The following is a 20,703-nucleotide window of genomic DNA, read 5'->3' as shown; positions in this document are numbered from 1 at the left end:
GTTCCAAATAGGAAAAGGAGTACGTGAAGGCTGTATATTATCACTCTGCTTATTTAACTTATATGCAGAGTACATCATGAGAAACACTGGGCTGGAAGAAGCACAAGCTGGAATCAAGACTGTTGGGAGAAATACCAATAACCTCAGACATGTAGATGACACCACCCTTACGGCAGAAAGTGAAGAGGAACTAAAAAGCCTCTTGATGAAAGTGAAAGTGAGAGTGAAAAAGTTGGCTTAAAGCTCAACATTCAGAAAACGAAGATCATGGCATCTGGTCCCATCACTTCATGGCAAATAGATGGGGAAACAGTGGAAACGATGTTGGACTTTATTTTTTTGGGTTTCAAAATCACTGCAGATGGTGATTGCAGCAATGAAATTAAAAGACACTTACTCCTTGAAAGGAAAGTTATGACCAACCTAGATAGCACATTGAAAAGCAGAGACATTACTTTGCCAACAAAGGTCCATCTAGTCAAGGCTATGGTTTTTCCAGTGGTCATGTATGGATGTGAGAGTTGGACTGTGAAGAAAGCTGAGCGCCGAAGAATTGATTCTTTTGAACTGTGGTGTTGGAGAAGACTCTTGAGAGTCCCTTGGACTGCAAGGAGATCCAACCAGTCCATTCTGAAGGAGATCAGTCCTGGGTGTTCTTTGGAAGGAATGATGCTAAAGCTGAAACTTCAGTACTTAGGCCAGCCCATGCAAAGAGTTGACTCATTGGAAAAGACTCTGCTGCTGGGAAGGATTGGGGGGCAGGAGGAGAAGGAGACGACAGAGGATGAGATGGCTGGATGGCATCACTGACTCAATGGACAGTGAGTCTGAGTGAACTCTGGGAGTTGGTGATGGACAGGGAGGTGTGGCATGCTGCAATTCATGGTGTCGCAAAGAGTCAGACACGACTAAGTGACTGAACCGAACTGAACCGAAGCACAATGGAGTTGCAGGATAGATTATTCCATACTTTTGAAACTTTGCTCTGGCTTTCTGGCTTCCCAGGGAGTCCACTGGAAACATCTGGCCACATAGTTGTCTCTTTAAGTTTTCAGCTTGTCACTCTAGCCTTACATGAGTGTTTGGCTTTTCATGTTTTCATGGCAAAGTCCCTCTCTATGGGCCATGCTCAATCCTCATCTCACACTCAAGGTCATCAAATGCTCTATGAGGAAAAAAAAAGGCAGTTTCCCTCAGCTCACCTCAGAAGTGTTCGGTGTTTTCTGTTATTCATGTCTACATCATTCTCATCACTTTCACAACTTTCTAATGGTTTCAGAAATGTGGTTGCTAAAATTAATTTGGCCTTTCCAAGTACAATTGTTCATCAGTATTGGCCAGGGGTTGTTTCAGGCACTTCCTCCCACCCACTCCTATACCAGAAAAACTGGATGTTCAAATCCTTTATGAGGAATGACAGATCAAATGGATCCATGTTTGGCTGAGTCTATGGCTAAGGAGGAGTGACTGTACTTGCAGTGGGAACTTTGGTCAGTTGAAACCTAATGCACCTTATTGGGAAATGAAATTCACAAATGGCTACTTTGAATGAAATGATATGTTTTCAGCATTTATTTGCTGAAAAGGAAAAATGTAAGCATCTTGATGATTATAGAGTATGGAACTTTTGTGCCAGAAAATGATTATGTTATCAGTGAGGCTAGCTGTGATGGTTTGAAAGAAAACTCCAAGAGGTTGATATAAAAAAATCATATCTTCTGTATTACAAAAAATATAATCAGAAATCACTCATATTCAGTACTAGCAGAGATAAGCATAGTACAGACCTCAACAATTCAGCAATCTATTTTCACTTAAATAAAGAAAAATCCTTGTTGTATTATTTCATTAGCAGAATAATACCTGAAAAACCATCCAAGTTACCATTATTAAATAAGAAAAATTTAAGAAGAACATATTCGCACAAAGGCACATTGAACTTAGACCAGACAATTATTTCTGTTTTTTATATTGTTTTATAAATTCCCTTCAGTATCTGCCCTTTTATCATATGCTATTAAATACTGAAAAGTATTAAAATCTCTGGTAAATGAAAATATTTTTGGCTACTAGTAAATTATGCATTTTTGTATGTTACATTATACAAATAGAAATATAGAAATATACACAATACACGTCTTTTTCAGTCAAGATAAATTTAATTCAAGGCAATATAATACCCAGTAGTAGAATTTTCATCTGAAAATTATCACTATGATTTTTGTCTCAAGACCTGGTCACTAAGTTTCTACATGGAATGAAGAGACCAGGGAGATTCACAGGACACATGATCTTGACTTGAGATCTTCATTAAATTGAAATCTTCAAGACAGGGTTCATCTGAGTTGGCTCCAAATTGCTAATATTTAAACACTTTAAATCTATTAAAGATGGTCAATGGATAGAAGAAACTTAGATCACTGAGAAGATAAACTCAAATTTTATGTGAAAGTAACAAAAATACTTTGTGTGATCATTTAGAATCAAAGTATTCTGCTAATATCTGGTTTATTTAATATTTTTAATAAGTAAATGATTTGAAGTCCAGCATCCATACAAAAAGTGCAAGTACTTGCAAGTTTCAGATTTGATGAATTTTCACAGATTGAATACTTTATTATCATCAACATCCAGATCAAGCATCACAACCTGACCAGAACTCCAGAATGCCCTTCCCCCACATATCTTCCTAGAGAGAACTCCCAGTCCCCAGGGGAACCACTGTTCTGACTTTCAATACCAGAGATTTGTTGTGCCTGGGATGAATTTTATGTAAATGGCATTATACAATAGGAATTATTTTGTATCTAGTTTGCTCACTGTAAGTCATGTTTGTAAGAATCATTCATGTTTTTGAATGTGTAATTATTCTTCATTCCCATTACTGTGTAGTACATGATATACCATAGTTTATTTTTAGAATATCTTATTTAACATATATTGTCCCTAGCAAAGGTTTAGCTCAATGGTTTAGCCTCTGTCTCACTGATACGTCTCAAGTACCTAGAACACTGTCTTGCACATGGTTGGTGCTTTATAAGGATGTGTTGGTTTACATTAACTAGTGTTTAGTCACTCAGAAGTGTTCCTATGCAGAACTTCCTGGGCCTGCAAGTGCTGCATTAACTTTGTCCCAAGTCTAGGATTCTCCTCATTTGTCTCCTTAGTGCCCCTTTGACTTCCTTGTTTCTCAAAGTGTAAATCAGGGGATTAAGCAGGGGAGTCAGCAGAGTATAGAAGAGTGCAATGCTTTTGTTCACATCCTGTGAATAGCTGGAAGGAGGCTGAAGGTACATGGAGATGAGCGTCCCAAAGAAAATAATCACTACCATTAGGTGAGAACCACAGGTTCCAAAAGCCTTCTGTCTCCCTTGGGCCGACTTTATCTTCAGGACTGCACGGGTAATGTGACCGTAGGATACTAAGATGAGTGACAGGGGCACCACCAAGAAGAAGGTACTGACAGTGAAGACTTCAGTCTCATTGACAGAGGTGTTGGTGCAGGCCAGTTTCAGCATCACTGGAACTTCACAGAAGAAATGGTCCACTTGTTTTTTACCACAGAGGGGAAGAGTCATGGTCAGTGCTGTCTGGACTACAGAATTGCCAAAGCCTGTAAGCCAAGCAGTTACAACCAGCTGCAAGCAAAGCTGGGGATGCACGATCACCATGTAGTGGAGGGGACGGCACACAGCTACATACCGGTCATAGGCCATGACAGACAGGAGGACACACTCTACTCCCCCAAGTCCCAAGGCAATGAAGAGCTGGGTCACACAGCCACCATAGGTGATGGTCTTGTCCTTCCCCTTAAAGTTGGCCAGGGTCTGAGGGACAGTGCATGTAGTCAAACAGAGATCCATAAAAGAGAGGTTGGAGAGGAAGAAGTACATAGGGGTGTGGAGGTGAGGATCCATCGTTGACAAAAGTATAATGGCGCCATTGCCTAAGCAGCTCAAGAAGTAGATGATCAGGATGACCACAAAGAGAGCCGTTTCCAGCTGGGGCTGGTTGGAGAAGCCCAGGAGAATGAACCCAGAGAAGGCGCTGTCGTTAGCTCTTTCCATTGTACTCTGCTTGTTGGAGTTAAGAGAACTCCATACTGTTAAGCTGCTTGTTTAACCCACGCCTTTCCCCCTGAGGAAGTAGAGTTTGTGAGGAAGCTTGAGGCATTTTCACAGTTACTCTTTTGTTGACAAAGGGGTGCTAGAGAGTTACTAGGTAAGAGTATCTTCTGTGTTTCAGGCACTGACCGAAGCAGTTTCTATGCAATTTGTCACAACTCTGTGAGCTTGGCATTATCATGATTTCTGCTAAATATATGAAGGAACTGAGGGTTAAAGAGGTGCAGTGATTTTATTAGAGTGAGATACTTAGTAAATCACAGAGGCAGGATTCCAACAGACACTAAAATATGAGTTCTTAACTGCTGGGGATACTGTCTTTATGATGTATGAACTACAAAGATAATGGAAAAGTTTCTCAAAAGTTAAATCTAGATGTTTGAAATAGGTTACAAATATGTACGGCCTTAGTCCTTTCCTGGACGATTGAAATATTTAGACTGGCTTTCTTGCTTCTGTTTTGTGTAGAGAAAAATATTTCTTTCTGAAAATGCACAGATAATAAAATTTACGATGAACAATTTTATTCAAACGGGAACAATACATTTTAAAAAGTAAAGTCATGGAACCTTTGATATGGAGTCTGTAATCACTTCTATTGATTGGAAAACTTTTATTGGAAGTGATTTAGAATTCATTGTCCATACTGTATGTTCCAGAGGGACTAAGCCTCAGAAACTCTCATTGTTATCACTTTCAGTGAAAACTCAGCAAAACATCAATGAGTTTTGTTTTCTTTTTATGTCTTTTAAAATTGCTTAATATGATAGAGCAAATACTCTGTTTCAACATTTCGTGTGCACTTCCTATAAATTCAGACCTCACATTAATCATTCTCTTTTTCATAAAATCATCTGGTCTCATTTTAGAAATCAATCTTGTCTGTCTGTATGTCTCTCTCTTTCATAGACACACACACCGCACACAAACCATGAGGCAATATTAATAGGAGAAATATCTCATAATAGTACCTTAGCTTGGAAAAGAGTTTAGTATAGCAGAGTCACAGAATAATTTTTTCAAAGAAGCGATAATATGTAAGAAGTTTCAAAACTGTAAGTGTTTTAGAAATGGAATTTAGGGGTTATAGCCTTCTTGAATATTGTAAAAAGAATTATCCTTCCTAAAAGTATTGCCTCACTTCCCTTCTCAAAAACTTCCAGTGGTTTTCAATTGCCTCCAACTCAGATTCCAAATTCTTCACTATGGCATACAAGAGCCTTCATAATCCTTTTCTTGCCTCTCTAGTATTTTCTCTTGCTATGCTCAATTTCCCATCTTGAGAATTTTATAAAAATTTATTCATTTCATTTATTGTTGGCCGTGGTGGGTCTTCATTGATGTGTTGGGACTTTCTCCATTTGCAGTGCACGGGTTTCTCTTTTTGTGGAGCATGACGTCTGGGGCATGCAGTCTTAATTAGGTGCTGTGCATGGGCTCAATAGTTGTGGTTCCTGGGCTCTAGAGCATCGGCTCAGTAGTTATGGTGCATGAGCTTCGTTGCTCTGAGGCATGTGGGAACTTCCCAGATCACAATCAAACCCATGTCTTCTTCACTGACAGACATATTCTTATTCACTGAGCCACCAGGGAAACCCTCTCATCCTTAGAATTTCCCAAAATTAATACCCAAATGTTCATGTCTATCTGGTTTTTCTCATTCTAAAATTCTCTGACCACTGCAACTAATACTCCCCTCAAGATACTGTCTATTGTGTTGTCCTTCATTTCGTCTTCAGATCACTCATTATGATCCAGAATTTTCCTTGTTTCTTAAAAAAAAATTCTTATTTATTTTCTAATCTGCCTCAGTATAATGACAGATTTATAGATCAGGAAATTTGTCTTTTTAAAACAAAATCATTGTATGTGTAGAACAGTGCCTGACATACAGGAAACAGTCAAGATGTATCGTAATGCGTGCAGTTGAATGCAGCTGAATCAACATGTACTGTATGAATACATTAATATACTTAAAGACTTAGGTAATTTTTTCTTATATCGATAGAAATATATGTCCTCAGTGTTTATTTCATAGCGGTTTTTTTCCAGGCTATATGGCCATTGAGACTATCTATAAAATGTGTAATAAATATATAAAATATATGCTATATAAATACAGTATATACAAATATCTCTGAGTATAAACATTTATATATTTATTGTTTTGGCTTCAAGACCCTTTTGTGCTTGTAAGATAGTTTGGTGATCCCACGGACTGAATCTTATTTGTCTTTGTGTACGGAAATCCAGTTTTATAAATGTAGACTTATATTTGCCTCTGAAGAGAGACTGACTTTGGGGTAGAATGAGATGCATGCCAGAGGATGCCAGACAACACCATCTCTGATTCTATTGCTGATTCTTCACCCAGCCCCACTGCCTTGTGTCTTAGCCAAAGGGATAGAGAGTCTGGTGGCAGAAGCTAAAGATAGTGGAGGGCCTCTCTTGGGCTATTTTTTCAGTGATGGAGTAATGAAACTCAAGGGAAGAGAGAGATATTCTACACCAAGATAGGCAAAGTGGAGAGAGGCACAGGTGCTTTAAACTCCAGAGGACACAGAGCTCATGCAAGAACTTCCTGGGAACTGCCAGAAAGAGTTCACTTTGGCCAGACTGCAAGGATTGTTGTTGTTTAGTCATTAAGTCATGTCTGACTCTTTTGTGACCTTGTGGACTGTACCCGCCAGGCTCCTCTGTCCATGGGATTTCCCAGGCAAGAATGCTGGAGTGGGTTCACCATTTCCTTCTCCAGATGATCTTCTGACCCAGGAACTGAACCCATGTCTCCTGCATTGGATTCTTGAACATTGAGCCACCTGGGAAGTCCTAGGTGGGGTTGAAATAGTAAATAAAATAGTAGATAAAACCACAGCCTGTTGTTTATTATCACTCTTGGGCCTATGGGTTGATACAGTTTCAGAAAACACAGGCTGGAGTTGTATCATATCACTTGGCATTGCTCTTACCACATAGGGGGATATTCAGAAATGTTAGCTGAAAAAGTGTTCTCTGACACCTGCGGAGACTTTAGCATTTCACCATGGGATATCAAGTGGGCAAAGATAGAGGGGAAGGCAGGCTCTGAGCTTTGCAAGAAGCAGAAGGAAGAAAATTATGAAAAGTCCTTCTTGGGAGGTTTCTTCTCTCTGGGCTTTCCCTCAGCTCTACATCTGGCTAGCACAACAGAAATCTCTGCTTTTATTATTTGCCACCGTTTCTATCTAGAGTTCCCAGAAAGATCTCACATGAACTCTGTTCCTGGTGAGCAGAACCCTCTATTTTCTTCCCCTTCTCATCTAAGTTGCTCATCACTACTGTTCTGCCAGTGCCTGCTTTGACAAAGTGATGCTATGTCGGGCACCAGTGGTCTCTGAGCTGCCAATGTGACTAATGTTGATGCAGCCCTGAGTTTTCTGGGTCCCAAAATGCAAACGACTTTCACCACTTTGCACTTAAAGTGTAGAAGGGCTCTCTACCTTAAGGTAGCTACTTCTAGTGTGTAGATCTTTCTCTTCTACTTAAAGAGAAATGTGCAAGGGAAAGTGGCCCTTGTGATTATCTCCATCCTTTCATCAAAGACTCTGCCCTTTCACTCAGGGGCCTTTGAAGGGTGGTGGGGGATGGCCAGGTGAAGTATGGTTAGCTCATGCATAGAGGACATATGAAACTTTAGAATTTAAGCTACTGCCACTTCATGCTGTGTGGACTGAAAAACAAAGGAAACCTGCCTGCAGAGAGAGAAGGAAAAAGTAGATTTGAGAAAAAGAAAGAGGGTCACACAGTGCTCATCTTCAAGGCTGACTCATTTCTTAACAGCCTTGACCAGGTAAAGGTCATTGTACTTACCAGATGCTCATATCAGGATGCAAGTGTCTACTGGGAAGAGCCTTTGGCTTCCAAGTCAGCCTCCAGCATAATGGGAAAAATAAAAGAATGTTTCCTTTGCCTCCAGATATAGAAGGATGAGAGATGGAATGATCCTTGTGGAGGGTATGTCTGGCTTAGTGAGAACTGGAGTGACCACAGGACTTCCTTACATTGAAATTTACAGCTTCTTTGTAGCTTCTGGGAACCCAGTCTCCCTCAACTCCAGTAATAGTTACTTATCCCCATGTGGATTTCCCAGTATCAACCCTGGGGATAATGTACCAGATAGACAATTCTCCAGGAGATTCAGGGAATTATAAGATGTGGAAGTTGTTAATAGGCTTTCAGAAAGGGTATTAGAAAATCCTTCCCCCAACAGGCCTGGAGACAACAAATATCAAAGATTTGATTCAGTTCAGTTCAGTTGCTGAGTCGTGTCCAGCTCTTCGCAACCCCAGGGACTGCAGCACGCCAGGCCTCCCTGTCCGTTGCCGACTCCTAAGTTTACTCAAATTCATGTTCACTGAGTCAGTGATGCCATCCAATCATCTCATGCTCTGTTGTCCCCTTCTCCTCCTGCATCAATCTTTCCCAGTATCAGGGTCTTTTCCAATGAGTCAGTTCTTCACATCAAGTGACCAAAGTATTGGAGTTTCATGTTCAGCATCAGATCTTCCAATGAATATTCAGGACTGATTTCCTTTATTGGACATGTGGGATCTCCTTGCAGTCCAAGGAGTCTTAAGAGTCTCCTCCAACACCACAGCTCAAAAGCATCAGTTCTTCGGCACTCAGCTTTCTTTATAGTCCACCTCTCCAGTTACTATAACTCCAATGACCATGAGTAGAACCAGACTAACAATGATGTCTGTGTTGGAGACAGAGGGCCGAGAAGGTACTGTGGAGGAAAGAGAAGGGGCCTGGACTTCAGGTTTGAGTCCTGACCTTGCTGAAGGGGTCCAGAAAGGCTCCAGTTTTATCTGAGAAGAAGCTCCACCCCAGCCTCCTCCTTACCCCATCTCAGCGTGAGAGTCTCCTGAAGCCCCTTGCACTGCTTATTGCACATGTATCTCTGCTCCTCTCCAGAAAGGACCACTGGGGCCGCCCAGTTCTGGAAGGTTCCATTCCCTGAAGGCTGGGCTCTACAAGCTCCATGTCCTGGGTCTGGTCCTCCGTGTCACGCTCCCAGGTCAGTGAAATCTCTTCAGGGTAGAAGCTCAGGGCCCAGTACTTCAGAGGGACCTCACAGTCAGAGATGGGGTGCTGGGTCACATGTGTCTTTGGAGGGTCTCTGGAGGATGAATCAGAAAGTCCCATTTAGTGTTACCTCCAAGGGTCCTGGAAGCAGCATCCTGTGACCATCTTGAGAATAAACGGGACAGTGGGTTTGAAAAGAAGCAGCACAAACACCAGACACCAGCCTGAACTCAGAGGTCTGGGCATGTTCCCGAATCCTTGGAAAGTTCTGAAGTCAGTGTGAGAGCCAAGGTAGGAGGCACTATGTAAGGGAGTGAATACAAAGTAATGGTCCTGACTTGGGTGGAGGCCGAATGACTCAGAAAAGCTGGAATCAGGCCTCCAAACATGTTCTCAGGGTGAGACCTGGCCCTGAGAGACAGTCATGGTTCACAAGATGGCACCCAGGGGGAAGGGGCACCGCTGACCAGTTATCTCAGGGATGGGTTCCTGCTTCTTCCCCAAAGAGACTGGATTCCTTAATTGTCCTTCAGAGAAGTGGGGCCACTGGTCAGTCACTCTCTTGTACAGAATATGAAAACCTGGGCGAATTTCTCCCTCTGCTGACAGGAATCGGGGCGCTGTTTCCACATTGACCTCACTTTCTTCTCCTCGTGGGAAGCCAGGATCAGCCCTAGGGGGGATCAGGGAGGCCCCGCGCCCCTCGTACCTGCGCGCAGCAGCGTGTTCTTCCCGTTCTCTAGGTGTCTGTGGAGCCACCCTCCGCAGTCCCCATCCAGATAGTTCCTACTGTTCCCTGCAGCATTGCCCTGCTCAAGCTTGAGCTTGGAGATCTCAGCCTCTGCATCCGCTGTGGTCCTGAAGCACAGGTCCTCATTCAGGGCAAGGTGATTGTTGCCATCGTAGGCAATTTACCAGAACCCGAGGCAATAACTTTTCAAATATGCAATTATACTTCTTTCAGGAGAAGACGGAGATGGGTGTTTCTGTCTGTTCCCTCAACACTGAGCCCTGGGTGCATGGGTGCAGGTAGCCAGTTCCAGGCTGTTTTTTTTTTTTTTTTTGCTACTCTCTTGTTGGACCCTGAAATGCAAGCCACTGAACCAGGTGATCAAGGAGTGTGCCCCCTGGCAGCAGCCATAAAACCTGGGCAGCCATACATGTGCACAAATTCTTTTCACAGAGACACCAGTGACCTGGGGTGGGACAGAGGGAGAGCATGATGATGGCACCTGTTGGCTTCTCAGGTGTTTGGCAAAGATTGCAGTTGACTCCTAGATATGTGTTAGAAGTCTTAGCTTTTAAGGTAAGGAAATAGGCTTCTTTCAGGGACAAGCTGGAGGTTTCAGTCTGTGTCTGTGTGCTGTGCCCTGGAGAGACAGCCACAGTGAGTCTGGGTGAGCCTGTTTCTTAGTTCATTATAGCCTCATGGATTTCATGGACACAAACTTCGTTGACTTTCAGAGGGGTTTTGGAGGCCCATGTCTCAAGTGTAAGTCTTCCAACTGAGGGTCCCAGACATGTAACACTTTGTTTCTCAGGAAGAAATTGGCAGTGGTGATTGCAGCCATGAAATTAAAAGACAATACTCCATGGAAGGAAAGTTATGACCAACCTAGACAGCATATTAAAAAACAGAGACATTACTTTGTCAACAAAGGTCCATCTAGTCAAGGCTGTGGTTTTTCCAGTGGTCATGTATGGATGTGAGAGTTGGACTATAAAGAAAGCTGAGTGCCGAAGAATTGATGCTTTTGAACTGTGATGTTAAAGAAGACTCTTGAGGGTCCCTTGGACTGCAAGGAGATCCAACCAGTTCATCCTAAAGATCAGTCCTGGGTGTTCATTGGAAGGACCGATGTTGAAGCTGAAACTCCAAAACTTTGGCCACCTGATGCGAAGTACTGACTCATTTGAGAAGACCCTGATGTTGGGAAAGATTGAGGCAGGATAGAAGGGGACAACAGAGGATGAGATGGTTGGATGGCATTGCTGACTCAGTGGACATGGGTTTCGGTGGACTCTGGGAGTTGGTGATGGACTGGGAGGCCTGGTGTGCTGTGCTTTATGGGGTTGCAAGGAGTCGGACACGACTGAGCAACTGAATTGAATTGAAGTTGATTTTAGTTTGGGTTTTTCTTATTCACCTTCTGTGAATAAGAATAGCTTCACCCAGCTAGTTCCTGCATTTCTTTTCAAAGGAGTTGTTTTGGGTAAAACTAGAGTCAGTGTGCCCAAGGGAGGAGGGGAGATCTGGAGCCCTTATGTCATGAGTGAACAGAAACCTTCTAGCTTTTTGCACAGCTTCCTCTCTCCTTGTCTCTCTCATTGCCATTTTTGTTTTGCCGTGTGTTTCTGTCTGTCCCTCTTTTTCTCATTCTCTAGTTCTTGTTCTATTCAAGACCTTTTAAAAAAACCTGTTTATTTTGAAATAGTTGCAGATTAACAGAAAGGTCCAAAGATAGTATAGATAGGTCTTGGGTACCTTTGACCTTTTTCCCAATGGTTATATATTCTATAACTATAATACAATTTAAAAGCTCGGAAACTGACATTGGTACAACGTATATATAGAGTTCCATGTAATTTTTTCATGTAGATTCCTGTAGCCATCATCATGATCAAAATATGGAATTACCCCTTGACCACTCACATCTTCTTTGTGATACCGCTTTATAGTCACACTCATATTCTCCCCTCCCCTACACCCTCCATAGACCATCACTCACTCCTGGGCACAACTATCTTGATCCCCATCTCTATTATTCTGTCATTTTTGTGGAAGGGATTTAGATGGGATCATATAATATTTAACCTATTAAGATAGACGTTTTCATTCAACATAATACCCTTGAGATGTTGTGTGTATTAGTAGCTTATTCCTTTTTTATTGCCAAGTAGTATTTCAAGTTTTGATGTGCCAGCACTTGTTCAGAACATTTTATTTGTTTTCAGCTTCTTGCTGTTACAGATAAAACTGCTATAAATAATTGTGCACAGGTTTCTGTGTGGAATACATTTTTGTTTCTCTGTCATAAATGCCAAAGAGCATGATTACTGGGTCTAAGGCAAGTGTATATTTGGTTTTTAAAAGAAACATCCAAGCTCTTTTATAAAGCAGATGTATCATTTTATATTCTGATTAGCAATATATGAGTGATTCAGTTTTTCCACAATGATGCCACCATTTGGTATTGTTCTGATATTTTTTGTCTTGGTTGTTCTAGTAGGTAGGTAGTGATATCTCTTCATGTTCTTAATCTGCATTTTCCTGAAGGTTAGTGATGCTAAACGTCTTTACATGTGCTTATTGACCATTCATATATTTGCATTGGTGAGTTATTTGCTGAAATGTTTTTTCATTGAGCTGTTTTCTGATTGTAGAGTTTTGTGAGTTGTTTGTATATTCTAGACATGAGTGTTTTGTAAGATAAGTAGCTTGAAACTATTTTCTTCCAGTTTGTAGCTTATCTTATTATCCTCTTAACAGAGTCTTTAACAGACAAATGCTCTTTATTTTGATGAGTCCTCATTTGTACATTTAAAAAAGAAATAGATTATTCTTTCAGTGTATTATATTCCAATACAAAATAAGAATTTTACAAAATAGCATAGGAAAAAAGCATGTAATTGCAAGTAAGCATTTCTAGATAATGTCAAATTATTATCCAACATTATTATGCCAATTAATATTTACGGCAACAAGATGGAAATGGGAAGAAATGTTAATTGCATGTCTGTAATTCCCTCCATCTCTGCACACTGTATGCAGTACTAATCTTTACATTTGAGTAAATATTATCATAGAATTTAACTAGTAGAGAGATTACTGAGAAAATTCTAAGAGTATTTTAAGGAAAAGATAATTTTTCCCCATGGGTAGAATGTTATTAAAAAAACTGGAATTTATGGTTCTATGTGAAATGCTTGGCTATAGCATGTAAATTAGTTAAAGAAGATCTGTATGCTTGTCTGACTAAAGACATACAAAAACCAAGATGCTTCCAACCTAAATAGCTTTCCCTGAGATAGCTTGTACTACTAGCTAGAAGTTGTCTATTACTCTGAAAAAAAATATGTTCTAGTGGGGAAAAGAGATTGTATATTTTTTGAAGCTGCCTTTGATGGTTAGGACCAATGCCTTCCATGGACAGATGCTAATTGTTCCTGACTTTTGCCTGTATAGTCAAGTGTATGAGTTGTTCTGAAATTAATTGATATTCAAACTTCAAAACACACAATACCCATCAAGTTTCTTTCAATTTACTTTAACAATTATAGCTATCTTGCTTAATTCAATCATGTGGAAATAAATGCAAAGATGAGTTGAATTTAAACAAACCATGGAAGTTCCATTTAAGAAATCAATAATTTTCCTGTTTGCTTATGTAAATCATTACAACTTTCAGATAGAAATTGAACAACATCATAGAGGACAGGTAGTTTTCCTTAGCTATATTAGCAGTTTGGGAGTAAAATGTGGTGGTTGACCTTTAATATATTTACCTTAAAGATTAGGTAGACACCGCCTAATTCCAGTGTTCTTGCCTGGAGAATCCCAGGGATAGGGGAGCCTGGTGGGCTGCAGTCTATGGGGTCGCACAGAGTCAGACACGACTGAAGCGACTTAGCAGAAGCCTAATTGGTTAAAAGATGCTTACTCCTTGGAAGTAAAGTTATGACCAACCCAGAAAGCATATTAAAAAGCAGAGGCATTACTTTGTCAACAAAGGTCCATCTAGTCAAGGCTACGGTTTTTCCAGTAGTCATGTATGGATGTGAGAGTTGGACTATAGAGAAAGCTGAGTGCCAAAAAATTGATGCTTTTGAACTGTGGTGTTGGAGAAGACTCATGAGAGTCCCTTGGACTGCAAGGAGATCCAACCAGTCCATCCTAAAGGAAATCAGTCCTGGGTGTTCCATTGGAAGGACTGATGTTGAAGTTGAAGCTCCAATATTTTGGCCACCTGATGCGAAGAGCTGACTCATTTGAAAAGACCCTGATGCTGGGAAAGATTGAAAGCAGGAGGAGAAGGGGATGACAGAAGTTCGTGATGGACAGGGAGGCCTGGTGTGCTGTGGTTCATGGGGTCACAAGGAGTCGAACACAACTGAGTGGCTGAATTGAACTGAAGTGAATTCGTAACTCTGTTATCTATTAAAACTTGGTTATGAATATTAGATAAAAATTAATTTACATTTAAAATTAAGTAACTGAATGCATTCTTATTTATATATGGATAATTTTTTTGCAATTGTATGAAAAAATATCAAGTGTTTAGTAAAATAGCTAAATCATTAAAAGAGGAGAGTTAAGGTAACTGAGAAGTCAAGGGAATTATCTGACCTCTGTCAATTATGAGAAATTATAAAAGAGGTAGATTAGGTATCCTTTTGCATTCTCCTTGATATTCATTTTCCCTGAGGATTGTCGTCTCTGGGCAGCTAGGTGACATCAGCTAATTAATGGTACAGGACAAACATTCCTCAGAGACTTCAGTCAGGTAAACTGTTTTCACCAGACCATTATACTGCAGGTTCATATCAATCTCATGTTTTCATAATGAGCTCTCCATCATAGAGCCAAGACATTATATTCAGAAGGAATCCTGAGAGTTTGAAATTGCCTTCCTATGTCATCCTACCAGCTAGACACAATGCTGATCTTCAGTACCCTGTGAAGGTATTTGAAGTTATCAAGAGAAAGCATCTTGCTTAAGGAAAACTTAAGGATATTCCAATGCTGGTAGAGTCAGCTTATGTACTCAATGCATGCAACCTGCATCCTTAGTCTACATACTCAGGTTCCATTGCCCAGTACTGTATTAAAAGCAGGAACTGGAAATGAGATAGGGAATGAGCTTAGGACACTCACATGAGGGGAATAAGATTAAGAGGACAGAAACTCGATCTCTGTGGACTTTACGAATTGATGTTAGTTTGTTTTCAGTTGCAAGTGTTCTTTAAAGGCTAAATTGAGTAACATACATGTCAGTTGGCAAAAGAAACAGAAACTCCTGTAGAACTTCACCAAATTTAAAAACCAAACTAAGTCTTCCTTGTGGAAGCCAACATTTTGTTCCTAGACATTTCATCCTATTGTAGTGTATTCATTATGTCTCAGTATGGATATCTGGAGCAATTTAAATTCAGGATATTTGGCTGTCATAAAACATGTCCTTCAGTAATTGGATAATAGCATATATATGAATGTGAAAATATTAGACTGTACACTTTCATTTTTTCCTCAGCTCATATTTCTGTGAAATTACAGAATGTTTCTTAAAGTGTATTGTCAATATCTGTAGTTTTTAAATGTTCATTTTCTTAAAGAAATGAACATATGTAATCTTCCAGATGCTAGCTTGATAATTACAACAATGAAGGTTCATTTTGCAGTTATTATGTCAATGCAGTTTTGTATTTCTGTTAATGAAAAATGATCATTCTTCCATTGAGGAGAACACCAATTTGAGAGGAGAAACATGGGTCAGAAAAGGTGATCTGAATGTTTAATTTATTGGTGAATTAGGCAAATGACAAGGTGATGTGTAATATGACTGTGACTGTCCTTCCATTCTTGCACACACTTATGAATGGACTACATTTTGTATGAATGGACTCTTGTTTTGTATGAATAGAGTCTCATTTTTTATGAATGCTTTCAACGTCCAGCTCAGATATTTGTCTGCCGGCTGCTGCACTGATTCACACCATATTTGTCATGAGTATTGACTGACAGCTTCTCAGCCCTTTCCTTCTTTAGAAAATAGCCATCAGTTGAATGGAGCCACATTGCCAAAAGTTCCAAATGTGGTTGGGGCAGCTTGTAGTCAATGACAGACTGGTGAGATTTATAAAAGGCTACCTTTTTGTCAAGGTGGAACTAAATCTGATGCAATGCATGCTCCACAGCTTGTTATTCTGTACAGTAGTAACTAGTCACATCTAAATAAGTAGGTATTTAAATTTACCTGAATTAAAATTAACTTTAAAATTCAGTTCTTTGTCTGCCCCACTTGAAAGGCTCAGATAGCAGCATGTGGATAGCAGTGATTGTGTAAGTGAAGCACAATATTTTTATCAGCAGGTAGCTCTATTTGGAGAGTCCTTTTCCAGCTTTCTATGGGATCATGTTCATGTATTCCATTTGAGATCTCATCCTTGCTTAACACATTTGTCTGCTCTGTTTTGCTTCCCTGATTCTCTTTGTCTTGAGGACATTCACTCAATAAACAACATGCAAAGGAATTCCCATTTCAGCCTCTTTTCCCCAACCTGGCCAAACTCTGTCCATAGTGATTAGAAGTGTTATATCTGAGACTGTGATAGATCCATTGCCTCCTCATCTATGTGTTCTTCATTGTCATTAGAATGTTGATAGTGAATAATCCTATCTCCTACAGGAATTCCAGGCATTTTAGTTGTCGGTAATATATGAAACTGAAATCAGCAGAAAGAAGAGGTAAGTTCTGGTCACTGGAGTTTGAAATTCTGTTGTGAAGTGACTACTTTTGTTGTTTGGTTACTAAGGCAAGTCCAACCCTTTTTGACCTCATAGACTGTAGCTTTCCAGGATTCTCTGCTGAAGTGGGTTTCCATTTTCATCTTAAAGTTATCTTCCTGATCCAGGGACTGAACCTGCCTTTCCTGCATCTCCTGCATTGGCAGGCGGTTTCTTTACCACTGAACCAAAAGGGAAGCCCGTGAACTGATTATGCACAGTGAATAAATTTTTGGAGTTCTTGTTAAATTGGTATAGAAATCTTAGGTATCTCAAGGACAAAAGTTAAGCACTATAAATAAAGGTGATATTTTCAGGTTCTGAGCAATTTATTTTTTACTACTATACTAAAAGACCAGGATATAGCATTCACAAATATAATGCATTAGGAGTAGAGATAACTATTTTGCCAGAATGTATCTATGAGAAGTATCTTAGGGATACACTGAATGTACTATAACCCTTTGTAAAAGTACATTCTAGCTCATAAATTTCTATATCTGAATGCATTTTAGAGATCATTTTGTATTATTCTATTACATGTGAGATATGTGCAAATCAAGTTATGTAGAATTATGAGATACATTTTTAGAATAAACTTTCTCCCTTTGTCTACATTTTCTTACTCTTTGTAATCACTCTCCCTTGATTTTCCCTCATTCCCACTTTCTCGAAGATGTACATAAATAATCATCATACTTTTATCCTATTAAACTCAATCTAAAACAGGCATTTTATATCTATGATTGATGTAAACCAAGGTTCATTACTTGATTTTATTATTATTCTTTTCTTATATTTATTTCAATATATAATTTTTGTGAATAGTAAAGACCTAATTAATTTAAGATATATCAATTTCAGTGAGTACATAATTTATTCAAATAGTTGCATATAAAATCACATGACCATGTCACTGTTTTTGTTTTTTTTTTCATGTCTTTGAAAGTGACAGTTTACCTCTTCATCTATGCACTCTTTGGGAAGATACCTTTAATAAATTGCTAAACGCTTGATTTGACAGGAGCCATGTGCTAACAAAGGATGGAACAGAAAAATGAAAGTTCTTTCGCTGGATTTATCTTACTGGGCTTCTCTGACAGGCTTCAACTTGAGCCAGTCCTCTTTGTGGTTCTTTTGATCTTCTACATCTTCACTTTGCTGGGAAACACAACCATCATTGCGTTGTCCTACATGGACCCATGTCTTCACACCCCAATGTACTTTTTCCTGTCTAACCTGAGCTTTCTGGACATGTGCTACACAACTAGCATTGTTCCACAGCTCCTAGTTAATCTCAGCAGAGCAGACAAATCTATCTCCTTTGGTGGTTGTGTAGTTCAAATGTTCATCTCTCTGACTTTGGGAGGTACAGAATGTATTCTCTTAGGAGTTATGGCAATTGACCGCTATGCAGCTGTTTGCAGGCCCCTTCACTACACAGTAATCATGCACCCCCGTCTGTGTGCCCTGATGGCTTCTGCTTCATGGATCACTGGTTTTGCCAACTCCTTATTGCAGACAGTGCTTGTCTTCCTTCTACCTCGTTGTGGGAGAAATAAATTAGCCCACTTCTTTTGTGAGATCCCTTCTTTTCTCAAACTTGCCTGTGTTGACATCTCCGTGAATGTGTATGTGACCTTCTTTGCCAGTGTCATCATGCTTCTCGCACCTGTTTCATTAATCATGCTCTCCTATGGTCAGATTGTCTGGGCGGTCTTAAGAATAAAGTCCACTGCAGGGCAAAGAAAAGCATTTGTCACATGTGGATCCCACCTCATGGTGGTCTCCCTGTTCTTTGGCACAGCCATCTATGTGTATATTCAGCCTAGTAGCAGCAACTCCCAGGATCAGGACAAGTTCATGTCTCTCTTCTACACTGTCATTATCCCCATGACCAACCCCCTCATATATACGCTGAGGAACAGGGATGTGAAGGGGGCAATGAAGAAGGTGCTTTGGAAAGACTCTGACTCCAGATGATGGCTGAGGAGGACAGTTGAATGGAAGGACTTTGAAAGCCAGAACTATTCAGATATATATGTGTGTCCCATGAGTCATCTAAAATTTCCTTTGGCAACTCAATGGAATTTGTTTACTTCATTCCCTTTGAAACATGAGCAGTCAAATTCTAAGTTTTTGTATTCATTTCAACTTCCAGAGACATGGATTCAGTGTTCTGACAGCATTTGTTTTGTAGTTATTGTTTTTGAAAGTTCTAGGGTTTTTCTTGATTTACTCCCTTTTAAGTACATTATTCCACATCTATTTGCAAGATGACATATGAATATATTACATGAAATCACAGCCAAAATAAGAGTAGGAAACCACTGAAATGCTGTAAGGAATATTAACATTTTATCATTTCCTAAGAACTGTTACTGCTCCAACACATGTGTTCAGATGCCAAAGAGTAGATATCAGTTAGCTTCTTCTGTATAACAAATCACTTCAAAATTTACTTGCTTAAAACATTAACCATTCATTTATCTCACAATTATCTGCATCAGCATTTGTGCTAAGTTTAGCTGGGCAATTCTTCTGGTCTTGGCTGGACTCACTCAAATGCCTGCATTAGGCTTCTGGGTCTACTTAGGGCTTCCTGATCTAGATTGCCACAGTTGGCATGATTTCCATCTCCTTGATGTGGTCTCTAATCTTCCTGTACGATGGCCTGGAATGTTCATATGGGGAAGGCCAATTTCCAAGTCCTTGTGAATGATTTATTGTTTAAGATACGGCTGCTCTCCTGCTTGCCTGTCCTGTCTTTCTTTGTGCATTGTTTACCTCCATAAATAGTAACTGTTAGGGTCTGTTCTTTGTTCCACATGGAGGGTCTAGGAGGTCACAGTGTATTTCCTCTTTTCCCAGTCAACAATAAGTAGGGCCCTCTCTGGTGGTCTAGTGGTAGAATCCTGCTGCCAGTGCAGCGAACATAAGTTACATTCCCGGTCCAGGAAGTTCCTACATGATGCGGAGCAACTAAGGCCATTCGCCGCAGCTACCCAGCCAGCTCTCAAGATCCTAAGAGCTACAACTACTGAAGCCGGCACGCCCTAGAGCCTGTGATCCTCAACAAGAGAAGCCACAGCAATGAGAAGCCCTTGCACCGCAGCTAGACAAAGCCTGTATGGAGCAAGGAAGAGTTGCAACAAAGACTGAGCACAGCAAAAACAACAAAAAAAAGTCCAGTCAGTGGGAGCTCTTTCCTGTTGGCCCGGTGGTTAAGAGTCCTCACTTTCACTGCAGTAGTCTAGGGTTGCATCCCTGGTCAGGAAACTAAGATCTACATGCCATGTAGCATGGCCAAACATTAAAAAACAAAGAGAACAAATCAGTAAGTGGGGACACACAGGGGTCTGTCATCAGCAAGTGCCCTACACGGAACTGCTCAGATTCAGAGTGAAGATTTGACTAATGGGAAATGGGAGCTGATGAACAGATTATTTTTCCTTTCTTCTCCTGGGTGGGGATCTACTGGATGTCTCCTAAGACATGCTTCAGGGGCACAAATGTGATTGAACACACAGTTACTCCATACTAACAGCAAATTTGATAATGTATCCTTGACAAGTTCGCTTTTCTTCCCCTTCTGTTCCCTTTCTTTCACTCCTGATGCTGTATCTCATTTGCATTAATTGCTTGTGCATAAACCTTTGTTTCAAGTTCTCTTTTCTGGGAAAGCCTAGGCTATGACCAAGAGTCTGGGGGGCCTATAAAAATGTTCTGGATCATAAATACAAATTTTGAAGTTTCTGACTGTCAAAGACATTTGCAACTGTTACCAACTCTTTGAAGTTGGGCCCTAAAAATGGTCTTTTTGCAGGGTGTTGGTCGTGCCAATAGAACAAGACAGAGTTCAGCTCAGAAGCAAAGGAAGGAACTTCCCTGGTGGCCCAGTGGCTAAGACTCTGCACTTCCAGTGCAGGGGACCTGGGTTTGATCCTCGCTTGGACAACTAGGTCCTGCTTGCCACAACTAAGACCTGCCACAGTCAAGTAAATACAT

The 20,703-nt window shown here is 40.3% G+C and overlaps 1 protein-coding gene and 2 pseudogenes across 1 annotated transcript; 1 reads left to right on the top strand and 2 right to left on the bottom strand.

Moving 5' to 3' along the window:
- Nucleotides 1-3,122: 3,122 nt before the first annotated feature.
- On the bottom strand, nt 3,123-4,067 carry LOC128055135 (putative olfactory receptor 2B8). The gene has a single exon (XM_052647524.1). The coding sequence runs from the start codon at nt 4,065-4,067 to the stop codon at nt 3,123-3,125; it is 945 nt and encodes a 314-aa protein (XP_052503484.1).
- Nucleotides 4,068-8,785: 4,718 nt separating this feature from the next.
- Nucleotides 8,786-10,102, bottom strand: LOC128055550 (BOLA class I histocompatibility antigen, alpha chain BL3-6-like; annotated as a pseudogene).
- A 7,622-nt stretch (nt 10,103-17,724) lies between these two features.
- Nucleotides 17,725-18,678, top strand: LOC128055802 (putative olfactory receptor 2B8; annotated as a pseudogene).
- The last annotated feature ends 2,025 nt before the right edge of the window (nt 18,679-20,703 follow it).

Source organism: Budorcas taxicolor, chromosome 11 (genome assembly GCF_023091745.1).
Source record: "Budorcas taxicolor isolate Tak-1 chromosome 11, Takin1.1, whole genome shotgun sequence".
In the NCBI taxonomy this organism is placed as follows: domain Eukaryota; kingdom Metazoa; phylum Chordata; class Mammalia; order Artiodactyla; family Bovidae; genus Budorcas; species Budorcas taxicolor.
Note: the sequence above shows the minus strand (reverse complement) of the source record. Positions and strands in the feature narration are given on the sequence as shown.